Genomic DNA, 19821 nt, shown 5'->3' on the forward strand with positions numbered 1-19821 from the left:
CTTTGCTACTAATTAGTAAAACTATCAGAGTAACACAGTATAAAGTAGATATTAGAATTATGAAAGACAATAAAAGAAAATTCAGGAAGCTTTAACACTAGGAAAAAATACTACTAACAAGTTGTAATTTGCTACAATACAAAAATAGGTATTATTGTACTCCACACCTACTGTATTGAAATGCAGTAGCTTGCAGCAAATTTCAAAGCTACAGTTCTGTATTTATGGACAGCAAAGTGTGAAAGCACCCGTTTATCCCTTTAAATCTATACTCAGTGATGCAAGAGAGTATACTGGAGAATCAGAAGGGGTTCAATACAAGCCAAAACCCAATTACATTAGCATTGGTGAATGTGTTATGATTTTTCATGAGGTAAGTTAATACATTATATTAATCTAAAAATGCAAATTGTGTGCTTTGAAAGTCAAATGTATACTACAGTCAGACTCTATAATCAAGATAGAAAAGTTTAACAAGTCAAGTGATGATGGGCAATTAAAAAAATACAAAAGATATAGCTTTGAAATTAATAGAACTCTACCAATGTATGTTGTACGTAACATATACATGTACATTTTGATACCCCCTTCTATGTGAGAGATTGAAGAGAAGTAGGTCACACAAGCCACTTTTTTAAAAAGTTGGATTTTGGTGGATGAAGCGAAGAGGAATAAAACGAGGTTGTTCTTTCTAATGCTAGACTGTGAATACTTAAAATTGACTGAGGTAATAGCAGCTTCTAAATACACTTACTCCTAATTGTTCTTTTTGAGGACATGCAGGCGTTCTCATTTCAGCCGGGATAGAGTTAATTTTCTTCCTAGTAGCTGGTACAGTGCTGTGTCCCTAAACTATCTGGTCTGTGTGCATTTAAACTTTTGTAACCTGACTGTCCTGACTATTAAGAAAAAACAAATGCAGGCTCAACACCGTCTTAACCCCAAAGAGCCAAGCCAGCCTTGATAATCCACATGTTGACTCAGCTGTCTTGCCTAGTCCAGAGGCTAGAATACTAGACTGCTAACACAAAAAAGGAAGAGAGAGGAGTGGGAAATGTTGACAGAAGATAAAAGGGGGCTGATGCATGCTTCCTCACTTGTAAGCAACTTTGGACTGCACACTAGTCAATCACAAACTGTGACATATTAGGATTGATCAAAGCAAATATCTTCTTACAGAATTTGTACAACTGGGTGGTAAACTAGTGAGGGATGGCAGCTCGATGGGGCAGTTGTGACAATCCCAGTGGCACCTATCAAAATCAATGCAATTTTAATGAATTCTAATTATATCTGTGTATGTATCCAAGTAAAGACTTGGAAGAAATTACCTGTTCGCATATTATTCCAACAACAATTTTTGTTCTTGATCAGAGGCAACAGCACCTAAAGACAAACATGTAAATTAAGCATGTAATTTTTAAACCTGGTGTCTTTTTCCCCTGAAGAAATAGCTATTGGAATGCAACTTTCAGTGTTTCTGCTAAGACATCTGTTGCACTTTGACAGTAATGTACTGTTATATGTAAGTTCCATTAATTCACAGTTAATGGCAAACATTCAAGTCTGCTGTCAAGTTAGTGGATCCCTGAAGGCAGAATAAAACTAACTTCACACTAAAGCATGTTTAAACAATGAATACTTTTTTCAAACTGCTATATTTATTCAGAATTCTAATATCTGATGCATTTAGGCAATCTGATTGATTCTGCACAGCTAATTAGATTGACACATGCACCTTGAAAGATAGTGCACGAAACTGAACCATTCCTCAGACTGCTAATTACTCAGTCAGGTAAGATCTTGGCGGTAGAATTCTTGCATTCCACAAAGAACTTTCTAATTTGTCATTTCTCAGGGCAAGCATGTGTTTCACTTGAGTGTTCCTCATGTCTGGATGTCAGGTGAAGTTAGTAATATAGGCTGTGAATTTACCAGAACTTGTACAATGATTTTTAAAATCTACAGTAGAAATCCTCTGCCTGGACAGAAACCAATGTTCACCTGACATTGCCAAAAGAAACTTATTCTGTAGACATGCCAACTCTATAACCATCTAACCTTGCTATATTCCGTTTTCTTGTTAGGTATAGTCAAGGTTTACTGTACCAAATAGGTTACTGAACAAGTCTAACATAATAGATCATCTTATTTTTTCATGTTTGCTCTTTTTTCTTCTGAGTGTACGCAAAGTAAATATTTAAGCAAACTGTCCCATACTGGAAGAAAGATGGGGGTTTTTTTCCCCATTAAATGATCAAATAAAATAAATTATCAGCTTTATGAGAAATAATTGCCTATACTGCAGCTTTAACTAACAGAAATCTGACTTTCTGTACAGGTCCATTTCAAAAGGTATAAGCATTTGTACTTACTTTATAAGTAGGTGATTCTGGTTTTCATGGGACCTCAGGTAGCTTCTCTAGCTTTTTAAGTGTCCTGTCCATACAAGAAAATCTGAAATGGCAGTTCCCTGTGATACTGGGCTGTAACAGCAAGGTCCCCACCCAAAGGCGTCCTCTTGAGCTGGTTCACAGATATGCTTTGCTCTGTGTACAGAACCAAGAACAATTAACATAGCATGTGACACGAAGAAACAAATGAACAAGAGTCACTTCAGAACTAAAATCCTGTTTTAAAAAGAAATAAATCGTCCTGGAGATTCGTTTTTCTAGCAGTCAAGATCTGGATTCTATATGTGCTGTTAAAAATGTTTCAAATTTACATATAGTGCAGTATGGGTGAGGTTACAACAAAGACAAACATGTGTACAGGGGCCAAGTACAGAATAGGGTAACACCCCGTTATGCTCACAGGATCACTTGCATATTTTTCTAGGGTTACCAGTACTAGAGTTTATTGCTGAATTCAAAATACTCACATAATGTAGTACATATAAATTGTATCATACATATATTTTACACTGGCATCAAAAATCTGATTTAAATTCGTGTTTTATTGGAGCAAGTAGTCCTTGTTCATTTAGTTTCCCTTTTCACAGAGCTCCACAAAATTCTATAATATCCAATAACTCTCATAAAATATAAACAGGATATATAACCTAAATTTCAGACTAGCTCCTGTACCAGATTTAATTAGGATATGAATCCTTGAACTGACAAAATACCTTGAGTTTTGCTACTGCAGAAAGGAGATCTCACATCTCCTTTCCTTCATCCTACTGTCAGTATGCACCTCGCTATCCCTAGTGCTGCTCCTGATGTAAGTTTAACTTTTTCAGAAGATGTTTAAATCCAGTGATCTGGCAGAAAATCCTTTAGGGGAAGCTGACAGTTTTCTACTGCATGTATGTGTTAAATGGATGTGCTATGCAAGTAATCAGCTCTTGGGACTAGGACTAATTGTTCCATGTACGACAAATTGTTCATAAGCAGAGTGCAGAGAGCAAGACAGCTTGAGGAAGGCTGTGGGACTACTAATTATTTATTTTCAAACTTTGTTGCCTGCATATTAAAGGAAATAGGGGGTGGCAAAAGGAGGGAGTGAAAATACTTCCTCACCAATGTGTAAGCATAACTTTTTATTTTTTAAGTTCTGATAATAAGTATCATAATTTGGGTTTTTGAAAGAGACGTTGCTGACAGCATTCACAGTTTTGACTTTTTTAAGACTGAAAAGTACATCAATAGGTAATCATGTATTTAGAAGTAGATGTTTTTCTCTGAGATCTTGCACTCTGAACAGAAGTTCAAGTATGTATCAGTGTTCTAAAAAGAATAAATTGGATACTCTATCTCATTAGAAAATAAGATTATATATTAAAGAAAAGGAAATACTACAGCAGAAATTGTTGCTTAACTCGATTCTAACTCGCTTACACCTGTGTGCACTGAGTTCATACTAGAAACACAAAGATCATCTGTGCACCTTCCTTGCATTTTCCAAACTGAGTCTTCCTCTAGATGCAGATGTAGCCTATGCTCACAGAAACTAAAAATCCAATTGCATGAATGCTCAAATATTTATCTTCCATGTATCTTGTGAGTTCGTGAAAGGTTACTTTGTATATCCAGTTAAGAGTATTTTAATCTGAAATTTAAAATATAACCTATTTTGCTCTGTGCCAGCTTGTTGAAAAATCTTATCAGTTCTAGCCTTTTCCCCATATCTTTGTCATCTAAACTGATATTAATAATAGTAATGCATTGTTTGAAACGTTTATACATTAAAGTTAGGTCACATGTATACTGAGATATATTGAAACAAGTCTTGAACTCATTAGATTTGTCTTTAAATGAACCAGTGTGCTTTACTCCCCATTTATTTAAATCAGAATCTCTTGTATACTTTTACTGGTTAGCTGGCCTAAGTATCCACAGTACCTGTAAGTCTTAATGAGCACTGGCAGATAAAAATTAATACTGAATAATGAGCACTGGGTTCTGGTTTATAGATCTTTCTATTCAAATATCCTTAAAATTAATCTCTGTATAAACTCTCCCCAAATTAAAGAAGATCGTTTCAGTCATGTGGCTATTTCAAATATACATTGTTTGTACATTTAGATTGTTGCACCTTACAGCTGTCTTCGAGAATGGGATTTTAGTGCATTATGCATTCTTTCTAAAAATCAAAAAAGGTAAAATCTCATTCTGCCCCAATAGTGAGCTCAAATATTTGTGTCATGAAAACAATGAAGGGGAAAAATTTCAAAGATTGCTTAGTAGGCTGATTAAATATAAATTGCCTTCTGAGATGTCCTTGATATCTGCCAAGCAGTCAGTAGTCTACACCTCTTACTTTTTCCAAGAGCCAGGAACTGTCCTGAAGTCTTGTTAAAAGGAGTCTGTTTTTTCTCACCTAGGTGTAACTTCTCATACCTTCAGTGTCTGAAGCTCACTACTGATCTGAGCACAGAAAATCATCAGGCACCAGAAAAAATCCATCGAACTGCCTGAAACAAAGGAGGATCTCTATAAGGAAGAATTCCAGGTGAGATGTTATAACAAGTCTGTATAAGAACAATTTACTCAAATCTACACAGTGGAAGTTTCTTTTAGGATGGGATAGCCACAGTATCAGGAAAATCTAACAAAAGACAGGAAGCAAAGGCAGATGACAAATAGCTCACTAATCTCAACGTGCTTTGGTTGACAGGATAAGTTTTTGACAACAGTTGTTCAAAATTCTTTCCATTTCAATTTTCTGAAATGAAAACAAATGACTGAGTCCTCTTATCTTAGAAATCCCTACAGCAAAAATTTAGGTTTGCATTTTCATTTTTATCCACTGAAGTATGTCTAGGATTAATTATATACTAAAACAGTGGGTAAAACTCTTGTCATGATGTTGAAATTGAAATTTGAGACATTACAGTGAATTTCAGGGAAAACTTTCCGCTGCCAAAATTTCCAAAGTAGCTTGCAACCAACTGCAAATTGCCATCTGAAACCCCAGTTCTATTGTATGAGATATTCATACAAATGTTGGCAAAGCTACAAAGTTGAGGCTTCTGTCAAGTGGAACTACTGTAGTCATACTACAAATTTGTAATTTTGAGATAGAGATTCCAGTCTCAAGCTTGTGTGTGCTTATGTGAGGGGAATTAATAAATCTTACAAGACGCTTGCATTAAAAAAATCACTCTCAGTCTTGGAAAATAAACCCCACTGTTTTTTTCTGTTCTTTCTTTCTGTGTGCTTACTGATTTGTTCTGTGGCACTTTCACTTCCAAGTTTCATCCCTAACTCTTGTAAGAAATCAACTGAAATTAATGCAATTTAAAGTTTGTCTCTCTGCGTGATTAATTTTTATTCATACCTCAGTGGCAGATGTAGTGTCCATCATAATGTCAGCTCTCAAATGTCAGTAATCTCAGATCCAGTAATCAGAACTCAAAACATCCGTATTACATGCTAACATACAAGGAGACAGTTTAGCACATGGTGACATAATAAAATAGACCAGTGCTACTGAAATAATTTTGAGTTATTAAAAATGTATACCATAAGAGTTTTAGATATTTACGTGGCAGTCATCAGGAATCAAGTGTAACTAGTCTTCATAATACTGATTTTGGTTTTTAAAATTCATCCAGCAGTAATAGCTGGTTGCTGCTAACAGCAGCTGTTCCACAGCATACGGGAAATAATTGTCAAAACGTGAATTTCAGAATTTCAGTCTCTCTGTTATTTTGTCCATTTAAAGCACATTCTTAACCTTGGGGTGTTTTACTTCCTTTTTTTTTTTTTTGTGCATTTAATTTTGTATTGAGTTAATTTGTTCTACTTAAACCATGGCTTACCACAGCAAACGGGTATTCTTAACTCTGCTGGTGTAATCTTTCTCAGACATGCACAGGACAATCTGCTGAATCAACGTAATCCCTAATCCGCATGGTGTAATCCTGCAGCTGCTCGCTCCGGCGCCGTTATGTAATCCCGGCCTCTACGGAACGGAACAGAGCACGGTGAGCACAGCGCTCTGTGGCGATCTGCCGCAGCGGCGCGGGGGTCCCGCGGCCCGGCCCGGCGCGGGGGTCGCGGCGGCGGCTGCGCTGCCCCGACGGGGGCGGGGCCGGGGGCGCCGCTCCCCTCCCGGCCCGTAGTACTACAGCGCGCCGCCCGCCGCCGCGATTGGCCCGGCCGCGCCCGCGTGACGCTCGGCGGGCGTGCGCGCGCCCCCTCCGCTACCGCGGACCGACCCGCGCGCCGGCCCCGCGTTTCCAAGGCGACCCGGCAGGAACGGCGGGAGGGCGCGCGCGGGATCGCGCGCGGGCCGTCCCCAGGTCCCTCCTCGCGCGGCCGCCGGTCCCGCGGGTGCCGCGGGCAGCAGGTACGTCTGGGGAGCCCCGGGAGCACAGGTATGTGCGGGGAGCCCCGGTCTGTGCCGTGCCCCGGCACGGGCAGCGGGACTCTTGTCGTGCCCCGGCTCGGGCAGTGGGTCTGTGCCGTCCCCAAACGGCGGGACTGTGCCGTGCTCCGGCGCAGGGAGCGAGTCTGTGCTGTGCCCCATCGTGGCCGTGCGCGTTGCGGGGACCCCGCTCCCTCCGCCTCCCGGTGCCGCCGCACGCCCCGCCGCCCCCGGGGTCGGGCAGGGCGGCCCGGCGGGCTCCCCGCGCTGCGTTGGCGGGGGCCGCGCTGGCGGGGGAGCCCCTCCGCGGCGGACAAAGTTTGGCGGCGGGCGCCGCCTCCCGCCAACTTGCCGGCGGTGGGGCCGGGGTCTGAGGGCGCTCTGCCGTGGGCCGGCCTGCGGCGGGGCCCGAGCCCCCTCGCGCGGGGTCAGTCGAGCTGCGGCCGGGCCGGGGGCGGAGTGAGGGTCGCGGCCGCCTGTAGTGCGGGGCCGCGGCCGCGCTGTCGCAGCTGGAGCGGCGCTACTCCTGCAGGGGAGGGGGCTGCGGGGGGCTCTCGAAGCCGGCGGCCGCCTCACGCACCGCAGCCCCCCGGCACCGCTCGTCGGCGGGGCCCGCGCGCCTCCGGACGGGCCCAGCTGGACAACTTTTGGTGTCAGGATCCCGCATACAAACAGCCCCGGTAATGCCTGAGCGTGAAAGTTGCTTTTATTGTCTGCGTGTGTGCAAACCCACCCAACGGTGGTGCCTCAGCAGTGTCTTCACCCAAGAGTACTCTATATTTTTAAGTTGCTGCAGTGCTTCTTGGAAACCCCCTGTCCTGGAGCAGCATCATTGCTTGCCCCAACGAGAAAAAGAGTAGTAGTTTATTTTCTGGAGTTGAAATCCATTTAGAGTGGCCTTTACTAGGGAATTTTCGGTTTGCCTTCCATAAAATGTAATAAACTTAATAGGCCTTTTCTGTTAGATTTGTAGAGGTGAAATCTAAATTGTGGGGATTGATGAGCTATAACAGAACAGCATGTCACTGTAACTTTTCTTTAAAATAGTAGTACATGGACATGCATGGTTTCTAAGCTTGTTAGTGTACTGAAGTTAGGAAAAGGTTCTACTAAAGGTGTCTCCAGAATTTCCTGGTTCTTACATGCAGGTTTAAGAGCAAACCGATCTACAAGCTCTGTATTAGAGCATGCACCTGACACCAATTGTAACAGCTGCAGAAGACTGTACTGTAACAGAAGTAAAATGAGTAATGGTGTAGGGGTGTTTACAGCTGTGAATATAATCAGCAGAGAAGGCTCATTTGTCTGAACACAGGGCACCTGTGATAGGCACACAGTCAGGAACTGCCGCTTTGCGATGTCATTGTTAGGAATCCTGCTATTTTTGCAACACTTATTACTGGACTTTGCACAAAGTGGGGTAAGCAACCCATGTACTTTTAATGTGCTTTAATAACATTATTAACCGAGTCTAGATTAGATGAAACAATACTGATAATCATTTTTTGGTAGTTCCTGTGAATATGCTGCAAGTTCCTGCAGGACACTTGTAAAAGGGTTATTGTTACCACAGTCACGTTAGGTGGGAATTATAAATTAGACCATACAATAGTAGCACATAGGTGCTTTGCAACGAGATACTGTGATTAGCATTATGCCGCAAGTATCCTGTATGGGAAAATTTGTGTCTTGATGTTGTGAACAATGTCTGTCTTGTGAGGCAGAATACTCTGTGCAGAAAAGGGGAGGAATACTTCTCATTTACAGAGGATGCAGAATAAGAAGCAAGTGTGTGCTGCTTCAAACGTGTTATGGTTCTTAAATGCTGGGAAGAGTGTGCCTACAGTCAGTGAAGGGACTGTGTGAACGAGGAGCCCGTTCCCGCAGCGATGCATGCGCATACTCATCATACTCATTCCTCTTATGTTTCTGAACAAAGTGGAATTTTTGCAGCTCTGTCTTGATGCTACCTATTGCAAAATTGTTTAGTGCAAGGTGGGGTTTTTGCCTGAAGGGTGAAAAGAGCTGGAAGTTGCGCACAAAGTTAGATGTGGTTAGTGAGTAGTAATTATGTTAAAGACATAAAAGCAGTGGACAACAAGGACATGAAGCAAGAGTACGCATCAGCTATTTCAGCCACGGAACTGGAGTAGTAGGTGAGCTAAAGATCTGAACTCGCACTGGTTTATGAAAAGGTCAGTAAGAAAATTAAGATGTGAGCTATGTATGCTTGGAGTATGAGCAGCAGTGCAAGCCTGCTACTCAGCTGAAGTATTTTCAGATCATGATTGACAGCATAAATGCAGAACATAACACACAGTGTAGCTGTCTCCCCTCTCACTGTGCCGGTTCCCAAAGGTTAGATGCATGTAAGCGTGATTACAGTTCTGAAGGTGCCCTGTACGAGATGCTTACAGCTCATTACACTTTCCCTCTCCTGGCCCCCAGTGTTGTGCTGGGTTCAGTGGTGACTCCCCAAAACCTGGCTACCTGGCAGCTTGCTGTTTGTCTCTGATGGTCTCTACACTGCGGAGTCTGACGCTGCAGTAATATTGCGTCACAGATTACTTTTAGCATGGAGGGACAGAACTAGCAAAATCTCCAGCATGATGAAGCGCATGGTTTCAGTGTTATTACACGTGATTAGGTCCAAATTAGGAGGAGAAACTGCATTGCCCTACGAGATCCTGACATGACTAAAATTTACCTATATCATCAGTATTCGTTTAAATTAATTGCATTATCTGGCAATAGCACAAGAATTAATAGAATTGTGTTATGCAGGACAAAACTGCATATTTTATCGGAGCAACAAATGGGGTGTTACTTCAGTTATAGTGGCGCTCAGCTAAACTGCTTCCTGGACAATGGGATTAACTAACAGAAAAAATACTTTATGAGCACTGCAGAATCAATATTGACATGGGACACTGAGCTGCCCCATGTATTAACATCGTGAGTGTCCAATAAGTGCTGTTTGAAGACTCTATATTGCCAGTTGGTATATGACAGGAAGACTGAGATTTGATTCCTCCTTTTCTTCTCCTTGCTGGTTCTAGAGTGATACGGTGTGCTGCTGAAAGGTGTTTGCCACACTCTTGTTAGGTTCAGTAATACGAGGGGTAAGTCTGGAATCAGGGGAGTTGGAAAATGGGAAGTTTGGGATTTTTTTACTTGGAAAAAATTTCTGAACTTTTTGGGAGTATTTTTGTAGTGTAGGTGGATATGAGCATACTTGGTGAAATGCCATCTTCAAGAGAAAAATAGTAAAAAAAATAGTAAAAAGTTGGCTTCTTATCACTCTGGGGTAGAACCTTGCTGTTGATCATTCTTTGGCTCTAGAGGTTTCTGTCCAAGGTGAATTGAAACCTTTTTTTCCTCTGAATTCTTAGCTAGTCTGTTGTGGGCAGCAGCAGGGTTACACGTCAGTCTGTGTCATATTTCAGCCCACCGATTTGCTGGGCTTAGGATTTGGTGTAACAAGTTCACGTATTAGGGTTTAATTCTTAATTTAGTTATAAGGTCCCAATGAGGTCTGTTATCTCCATGTAATCTCATTGAAATCACTGGGTTTGCATGAATAGAGTGAGATCAGGCCTTCTTGTAAATTCAGGTAGCAATAGAGGTTTTCTAATGGTACTTGTGTCATCAACTAAGCATTATAAAATGCAACATTGGCTTATTTCTTGCTTTATTCCTCTGTCTCACTTGCATTTTATCATGTCTAGGGTTCAGTGTTGCTTTGATGTGTTTCAACTAAAATTTCTTTGTGGCAATTATTATATCTTGCATCTGTAAAGCATCGTGTGTGCTTAGAGCGTTACAGATGAAATGACATTTGAAAATGTATCTTTAAATACATTGGTTGCAGAGTTAGACCTGTAAGTCAGCAAATACCTGATTTAGGGTTGTGCAGATACAGTTCAGTGTTGTGAGCCACCCTGCTCACTGAATGAGGTGATGATTTGCAGGAAAAGTAGTATGTGATCTTAATAGTTGACAGGACGATTCATGCAAATGGAGCTAAGGTAATGCACTGTTTTAAACATGGTGCTTCCTAATTTTCAAGAGCTTTACTTTCAGCCCAAATAATCTTGCAAATTGGTTTCCAACATGGAACCTCTTGGTATTGGGAGGCTTAGCCTGTTTGGTTGCTTGGTTGGTTTGGGTTTTTTTTTTTGTAAAATTACACTACATGGAGATATAAACTTCTCTTGTTGACCTTAAAAAAAAAAATCCCTGAATGGGATTTGAGCCTTTAGTGGTGATTTCTAATTCAGGTAATTGCCTTACTTGGTAAGGTTGTTACTTGATGAGCAGAGGAATGACCTGTGGGTTCTGTGCTTTGTGTAGGGAAACAACAGGTGAAGTCTGACCTGTTTCATCCTCCTTTTTGCTCTTTGTTCTGCCTCTGCTTTCTAGCTTCAGCAGTCTGCTAGTGCTTACAGCACACTGCCTTTGGTCTGTCAGAGCTACGAGGTGCCCAGCCTTTGTGTACAGGGAGTTCATGTCCATTTGGATTGGTTTTTGAGAGGCCACCAAACACTTGATTAAAAAAAGCAAGCAGGCATAGGAAAAGAGTTCAGTTTAACTTGAATGGATTGCCATGAGACGAAGAGCATCTCTGCCGTTCCAGCGAACTTCAAAGGGTGCCTGCAGACGAGGCAAGTGTCAGAGCTTCTCAAAAAAGTTGTGAAAGTCTTTGTAGTGGAAAGTGTTATGTGTCTGATATTTAAGTGTGCCTACCAGCTTTTTTCCACGAATAGAAAATGAAAATTCATGTATAAAAATAGCAAAATGCAAGTTTTATTGAAGTTAGTAAGACTTTTGCTGTTGAATTATTTTGTAATTTTTCCTTCAATGCTTTTGTTCAAGTTTATCAAATAATTTCTTACAGAAAAACAGCCATTTGGACTACCAGTCAATTTAGCTGATGGTACAGATGTAAAGACAGCTCTTCTTTAAGTGAACTGAAGAGCTGCTGTCTGTAATAATTAAAGTTAGCAAGCATACAGGATGTAAACATGAGGCATGTGGTGTGTCTCAGCAAGCAGTCCATAATTTTTCTCTGTATATAATAGCTGCCTGGATTTTACAACCCACATATAGTAAATAATTGCATTTTTATCTGGAATGATAAAAGTAGACAGCTTTGAAAGCAACTTTTTAACAGGAAAGTGAGATATGGATCAAGGTTCACATGTTAATTGCACAAGTGTATATTAAAAAAGCCAATCTGAAAGATTTTTCTTGTACATACTTGCTGGTTTTCTTCTGTTGCCAGCAACTGCCACCTCCAGAAATCCAAATGCTTTTTTTTTTTTTTTTTCTGTTCAGTCTTAAGAAGAAGGACTTTCAGAGCAGGAGCAGTAGTGTAATTAAATAGATATGTTTTACTTGGAAAGGTGTTATTTTTAGGACTAGCTCAAAAGGGTAGGTACTCCTTGGAGACATTATAATATGGCCAGATTGTCTGCTCCAACTAAAGAGCAGTACAAGACATGGGGAGCATCAAAGTTTACTTAAAAGTTTTTGACACGTGTTACCTCTGGGCAAAAAAATTTGAGAGGAGGCTGCAGTGGGCACAACTTCTGAGCATCTGGGCTCTTGGTGCTTCATGGGAAAGAGTGCAGCTTCCAGAGAGGCTGCCCCGTGGAGGGATGTCCTTGTTCCCTCACTTTCTCAGGGCCACGCTGATGTTGGTTCTCTTCCCTGTGCTTGTACACTGGCTCCTCTCAGGAATGCACCACTGCTGGCTGGAGCAGAGAGATGCACCTGCCCAGCAGGGATTGTGCTGGAGACAGCAGCTGTTCTGAGCTGCCCTAATCACTGCTCCCCTGAATGTGTAGATCCTGAGGTAGGAGGAGCAGGGAAGTTTGTGCATGCTTCTGGTAGGAAAGGGTGTGTACATGAATTATTAATGGCCATACTGCAGAGATATTTTTCTCCCTACTCTCTGTTCTTTTTTTGTGGTTCACATTTGCTCACTCTTCCACCTCTGAGCAAAGGGGAGCATATGGCAGTGTGCTGTCCATCTGGTTGCCACTTCCTTTGAAATCATTATGCAGGCAAATTTGGCCCCATCTTGAATTTCTTAGGTAGGTAAAACTGTTACTAGAATGACAGCTGAAGTGTTTATACTGAGCTGTAAATGTGAGTTAAGCACAGAATGAACACAAAGGGCTCTTTCTGAATATTTTCAATCTTCTACATAAAAATCCCCAACTTGTGCTATGCTAGTATTTAAAGCAAATAGGGCTGGGATTCTCATTGTGAGAAGTAGACTCTTCAAGTATGGATAAAAGACAAGTCCTGTCCCAGAGGATTTGCAGTCTAAATACATTTTAATGAGAATATAGTGAATGGTGACAGATGCTTAGGAAAACCTTAGTTATGTAGATAATACTGTATGTATGTCATGAAAAATTCCATTGACATTTTTGCATCCTAGCACAAGCTTGTCACATAGTCTCTTGAAATGCATAGCAGATGTTAATTCAGGTCCTGTGCATTTTGGGTATACCCAGGTATTTCTTGTTTACTTGCATATCAAGGATCAACACTGGCAAAGAGAAGTCTTAATGTCTTTGGCACCATGAGCATGTGTACATTTATGTTATCACATTTCACATTGCAAACATTGAAATAGTAATAACCTAGCTTTCCTCTAGTTATCTAAAGGAGTACCACTGAAAAAAACAATTAGGTGATATTTATGTTGTAATATTCTGATATCTTACCTGCGGACAAGAGTACAGGCTGAAGTATTTTAAAATGCAATTTATTTTATACCTTGGAGGGCTAACTTTTGTACATTTTCTGAGTCATGAATTTGTTTTTCATGTAGCCACATGAAAAAGTCTGTATTTTTTTTAAATTGGAACAGGTGGCTGTAGAAATAGAAAATAAGTCAGAGGAAAGTAATTTTTCTGAAGCCATCTTTCGTGCTGTTTAGATCAGGCATCCTCATTTTTGATTGTTACATGCATATTTATTATGTAGTACTGCTGCAGTGATTCCACTGTGATATGTAATATGAAAGTGCTTGCGGACTGGAAAGAAGAATTTTGTCTTTGTGGAGGAGAGTGGCTAGAGTTTGTTCACTGCATTCTTTAAAGTTTTCATTTTGTTTTGAACAAAAGTGGTCAAGATTTTTAATATTGTAAGTATTGAGACTTTTTGCCTTTTTTCCTGCAAGAGCCTATTTAAAGGACTGTAAATAGCTTTCTGAAAACTTTTATTCGGTACTGCAACATGCAATGAGAAGTTCATTTTAAGTTTTAAAAAAAGAATCCTGAGTTTGAGACTTACTCCGAAGAAACTGTATTTGAACAGATACTCTGTGCATTATTATGTCTTCCAAGTATTTTACAATGGCAATTCAACCCTCAGTACACAGCTGTGAAACTAGGCTGACAGTGGGAATTCTGAGTAGATTTGGGGAGGAGGAAATATTCTGTGGCTTGTTTTAGAGTCTCATGAGAGCTGTGGCCTATCTATCGGTGATCTATAGCCAATACCTGTTGTAGCAGTACTGAAACTGAATGCCAGGGTCTGCTAAATCACTGCTGAGCTGCACCTTGCACTACTTTGTTGAATGACTTGTGCTCTGTGGAATTTTTTTCCAGTTCAAAAGAAGAAGTAAAAAAGGAGGGGTGGCACAGAAAAATTCAAAGCTTTTCTTTCAGCCCCAGTTCTTTAGCTCAGAACATCGGAGCATACTTCCTGAGTAGTAGTTGGGGTTTTTAAATGCATGGTGTCATATGTCTTGTATTGAAATTTTCTGAAGTATATTTTATTCAGGGGTTTGTTGTAGGGTAAATCTGTGATGGATCTAAATGTGACATGCTGAGTAGGATTTGTGGACATCTTCACCACACTTGTTTCCCTGCTATTGTTTTTTAATGTGGAAATGAGGAAGAATTCCTTTAGTAGTTTGCTTCTCAGGAGATAGAAGAAACTGGTAAGGCAGTTTCTCTATGGTTTTAGAAGTCGGCATAGTCACCGTAGTGACTCCTGAGACTAACATTTGAAAAAGATTATGTTTAGTTAAAGATTCTAAAGGTTTTTAGTTTAATGATACTGGCCATCTTCCTGCATCTATTATTCTGCTGTAGAAAAAGAAGTAACTGTTGTGCAGGTAAAAAACCATGGTTCTAGCTAAGCAAGAGACTATAACAGTTGTCTTGAAGAAGCTGCTTTTAGGCTGGTACCCAGGCTTCATATCCTGCCAGAAGGTGGGAGTTTTGATGTGTAAATGAAGGTATACTTTAAAATGCTGGGTAGGCCTGGTGTGCCAGGCAAAGGATTCCCTCAACAGCCCAAGGAATAGGAGCTCAGGGACTGTTACAACCCTTTGAATCTCAGCTACGGACTGTCCAGTTGTAAGGGTGATATTTGGTTTATTTTTTAATTACATTCTCTTTTGATTAAAAATGCTTGTCAGCAGCTCCCGTGTCTCCCTTGTGCTTTTCTGAAATTTGGGAGCGATGGAAAGAAACTTGGTCTTTTTTGCATTAGCAGTTGGATGTTTTACCTAGTCTGACTGCACCGCTTCATTCTGAAGCAAAGATAGGCTTGTTGCTTTTGAAGAACTTCTTCCAGTAGAAGATGATTTCCCTTTTTGGGGGGAAGGGAAGGGACTGCAGTCCAAGTAGCTGGTAGCCTGCCAAGGTCTGAATCTGAAAGCACTGGGTACAGTGAACTAGCAAACAAAGACTAATTGGTTATTTGTTTGACGCATTTGGAAATGCAGCCAGGTCTCGGAGTGCCCAGGTGACTGGCAGCAGCTGGTATCTGATTGATGTTTGCTGGGTTAAATGAAGAAGTGTATCTCTAGTGAGAAGTGTTCCACAGCCTCATCCAAGAACACTGTTAACTGGTGCTTTCATGGGCTGCCTTGATGGAGAGATTTTATGGACTGAGTGAACACCTGAAGTCAGCAAGCTTTCTTCTGCTTCATGCCTCCAAATAAGGATTAAGGTACGTGGGACAAATTGACTGGGAAATACAGGCTTGCACAGTTCATTTTGTTAAGAGAGGGAGGACTTTATGCCCTAGTGCCTGTGTATTTCACAAGCTTTAAAAATTGCTTTTAAACGTACTCCCTTTTTGTTGGTGGCTGTGTGGGGCAGGAGCTTTCTCTCCTGGTAATGTCTAATGAAATTAAATGTTTATCTTGGTTATAATGCTATCATAAGGCAATGCCAAGTGTTCTTTCCTAGAACAAAGATAGAAAAAAGGGAAGGCCAGTGTTCAAAACATTAAATTATAAAATGGAGGATTTGATATTAGAAGAAAAACTGATAGCGGTGGTACTTTCCTTCCCTAGATGGACATCTGATCTTGGGGCTTTTACTGGTTGTGTTTAAAGGATTTAGCAAAGCAGTTCAGTCTGAAAAAGACTTTTTCTCTTAGTTTCACTGAGTATATAAAGCACACTGCATGAACAACATTTGGCAGGAGAAAAGCAAAATGTATCTGAAACCTTTAATTATATACTGTAGGCAGCTCTGTCTAGGTCAGAAGACACCGTATTATCAAATAACGTATTACAGGCACTCAGAACTTGCACAGTAGCTTGATTATTCCGTGAATAATTGGTCTTTGTTAAGCAGATAATGGCACTGTTTGCATTCAGAGCCTAGGTTTGAAGTATATGACATAGAATATTTGTATTTTAAATCATCTGTTATCCCGTTGATGTAAGAACTAAATAGAACAGAGTTCAGTAGAAGCTTTTAGGATGGCAGACTGCCTCTTCTGCTGTACATGTCTCACTGACTATCATACCTGCAGTTCTGAAGGTGTCGAAGAGATTTTATTTTGTTTATTGAATTTAATTTTATATGGGTGTTTGCAGCAATGCTTGGGACCATATAGACTGTATTAAAAACCAAACAGAAAATGCCCTGAAGAATGAAACAGTTTAGAAGCTTCCCAAACTGCTTGTGGGCAGAAAGGGAAGAAAATAAATAGTGAAGGAGAGCAAGTGTATGATTAAGACAGGCAAATAGGATTTATGAGAGAAATGGAATGTCTTTCTCTGTCACACACCACACCTTATTTTGCTTATCTAGAGGAGAGAAAGTATTTCTGCCTTATGAATATTTACTTAGGCTTTTTAATCCTTAAGGATCCCAAGGTGGAATACAAAATTATTGACTGCAGTGTCAATAGCTGATAATTTTTACAAGTATGTCAGAATATGAGCTCAAGTAACTTTGCAGGTTCCTCTGGGCATTCATTTATGTAAGCTTAGGCTTGGAGGTAACTGTCAGCCTGGTAGAATCCCCAGTGCTACAGTACTCTGTTTTGTACAGGCTGGGGAGCAGGTGATGATGAACAGACCTTTTTCATCTGGATTTTATCTTACTTTCTTTTTCCCAAGATGGAGTTTAAAAGAAAAGCAGTGATAAAATTATTCCCTTAAAGGACAACAAAAGTGATCAAACCCACTCAAAGTAATGTTTTTTTGTATCAAGTGCAGCATAGTCAGCTAATCAAAACACATGTTCTCTATCTGTGACGGTTTAGCCTGCAGAAGATCAGCCTGCCTTGCAGTAGACAAGTTGTATTTTCCATATGAGCTGAATGCCCGTTTGAGCTGTGATCAGCACTCTGCCTTCCCTAAGGAGATGGCAGTGATTGTAGCATTTATCATACATAAAGGAATCTGTCTTGCTCTATATATCTGCCAAAAGACATGTGAAAAATAGAGACCAAGGCAGCAGCATCCATGATCTTAGTAACCCCTCAGACAACAAGACTGATGGTGAACTAAAGAAATCACTTCTCCACTTCTCACCCTAGCCCCATATTTAGCCACAGCAATAGTTTTGAGTTCGGCTGATTTAGAAGCCTGTCTGTAAAGGAATCTGCTAGCAGAATATTGGCTGAAAGGTTTGTGTAGTGCATGAAGCTGTTGACCTGTGCTGCAGAGACATGTATCTCCAGGTGAAAACAAATTCTTGTTCACACCAGAAATTGTGTACCTGGATAGAATGCTGCGGCTTACATTAAAAATGGTTACTTGAAAATTAAATGACATAGCAGGCAAATGTTGGAATTGTTGGTGTTCAAGGACAAATTGTAGTGCATACCAGTGTTTTAATAAAAGCAGGGAGTTTGTCTGGATTATTTAGGAATGAAAAAAACACAGAATGTAATGCGTGTTCTGCTATCATCAGGCAGCCCTGTGACTGAAGCAGAGACATAATACCAAGGGCAAAAGTTCTATTCAGGGAAGGAAAGATGGAGCAGACTGAAGTTGCAGAGCACTTTTTTCATGGAAAAGCACTGAGTATTAGAATTTTGCTTTAGTCCTCTGCTTTATAACATGTAGCAAAAATGATGGATTGGTGATTCTTCTGACTTGGCAAAATTAGGGCTGCTCCCTGGAAAATGCAGCAGAAGAGCCTCAGAGGCTGCTCTGGGTATGCTTACAGATTTGTGCTCCAAAGAGAAGTGTGTGCCTTTCTTTGCAAGGAAAGGAGAAACAAAGGACTTGCAAGCCAAGATCAAAACAAAAAATTATATATAAAAGGTGCCATACATGACCTGTTTTTCAGTTCTCTGCTAAGGGCAATGAAGCTGCGCGGTATGTAATTTCTAATGATTTTCCTTGTACCAAGCTAAACATTCCCTTCGTTTTTCCCTCTTAAGGACTAACTATGAGGGTTCTTGTGATTCGAGCAAGGACAGACATATATGTAGCAGCAGCAGCTACTGGATCTACATGCTGGTCTGAGCTGCTTCCCTTCCTGCCTGTCATGGTGTGTGGTGTCAAGGTGTTCAAGTTGCTGATTGTTAAATTAAACATCCACATGAAAGGAAGGAGGACAACATTTGTATGTCCATAGCTAGAGTTTGTGTATCCCCTGTGCAAGGTGTATGGCAGTGGTTTTAAGCTTAGATTTTTGTCAGTTTTGATGGTTTTGTGTCTGTTTTGGTGCATGGATAAGTGCATGTTTAAATTAGTTTTCATCTTTTCTCTGAGATACAGTTTTGCATTTTTATAATCATTTATAACTGATACAAATTATATATTATACAGCTGGAGTGTTGGAGGAAATCATTCAGGCATGGGTTTTTTAATGAAGTAAGATCTAATAACACTGTTCACTATTGCAATTCATTTGCCTAGAAAATCTGACTAAGTTTTTTCCTTAAATAAGCAGGTAAGCTCTCTTTCCCTTCCCCAATTTTCACAAATTTCGACACTGTATCCGCTGACAAAGTGAGTAGGTGGGGTTAGGAAAAGCATTTCTGCAGGTGGACTTTTTGTCATTATCTCTAATGTGTGTATGTACATGTGGATCCTGTAATTTTTCTGCCGTCTGGGCTCTTATTAGCTTTGTTCTGCTGCAGAGCTTCAAGTTTGATTCGTACTTTCCACCAAGTTGTCTCTGGGGTAGCCTCTCATCCCATTGATTAGCTGTGATATTTTTATGCTAACTAGCAAAAGGAGATTTTTAAGGAGAAATATTTTAAGAATTGTAAATGTGCTTTTCATCTTCTGGACACAAACTGGTACAGCAAAGGGGAGAAAAGTCAGCATAATGTGACCAGCCATTTCTGTAAGTTGTTGATGGAGCAGAGTTTGAGAACATCTGGACTGTGAAACGCACCTCTTGAACTTTCATTGATTGGTTCCTTGGGCTGTCAGCCAGGAAGTGTATTTTTAGATACTTGCAGCAAATCTTATTGCATGTGAGAGAATGCCAGATCCATAGTTTGTCAGCTGCTGTTTTTCAGTAAGTAGGGAAAATGGATTTGTGTTTAAGTTAAATAGTTAATTTGGTGCTGCATTGCAGGCTGCAATTTGTACAGCTGTACCTGAGTTAGCTTTAAACTGGGCGGCCTGGCAACTTCTCCCAGAGTCCAGCATAAACTGTGGTAATCCTGAGTGCTAATCCAGAGAGGAAAACTATTGGCCTGGACACAGTAAAGTGATCTTTTCTTTCACTTAGCCATGGCCTCTGAAAGCAGAGATGGGAAAAATGTGTG

At 40.6% G+C, this 19821-nt stretch overlaps 1 protein-coding gene across 6 annotated transcripts in view; it reads right to left on the reverse strand.

Moving 5' to 3' along the window:
- Positions 1-19821, reverse strand: part of NRG4 (neuregulin 4) — a 51075-nt gene that overhangs the window by 19769 nt on the left and 11485 nt on the right. Inside the window, exons 1-4 of one of the 6 annotated variants that reach the window (XM_039557833.1) lie at positions 6266-6352; positions 4842-4915; positions 2376-2549; positions 1332-1386 (exon numbers count right to left, since the gene is read on the reverse strand). In XM_039557833.1, coding sequence (XP_039413767.1) covers positions 1332-1341 — 10 coding nt within the window. In that variant the 5' untranslated portion in view covers positions 1342-1386; positions 2376-2549; positions 4842-4915; positions 6266-6352. Of the gene's footprint in view, positions 1-1331; positions 1387-2375; positions 2550-4761; positions 4916-6265; positions 6353-19821 lie in introns of those variants that run through there. The other 5 variants (XM_010412336.3, XM_019293550.2, XM_039557835.1 and 2 more) reach the window with 5 other exon arrangements.

The sequence above is a fragment of the Corvus cornix genome, chromosome 10 (genome assembly GCF_000738735.6).
Source record: "Corvus cornix cornix isolate S_Up_H32 chromosome 10, ASM73873v5, whole genome shotgun sequence".
Lineage (NCBI taxonomy): Eukaryota > Metazoa > Chordata > Aves > Passeriformes > Corvidae > Corvus > Corvus cornix.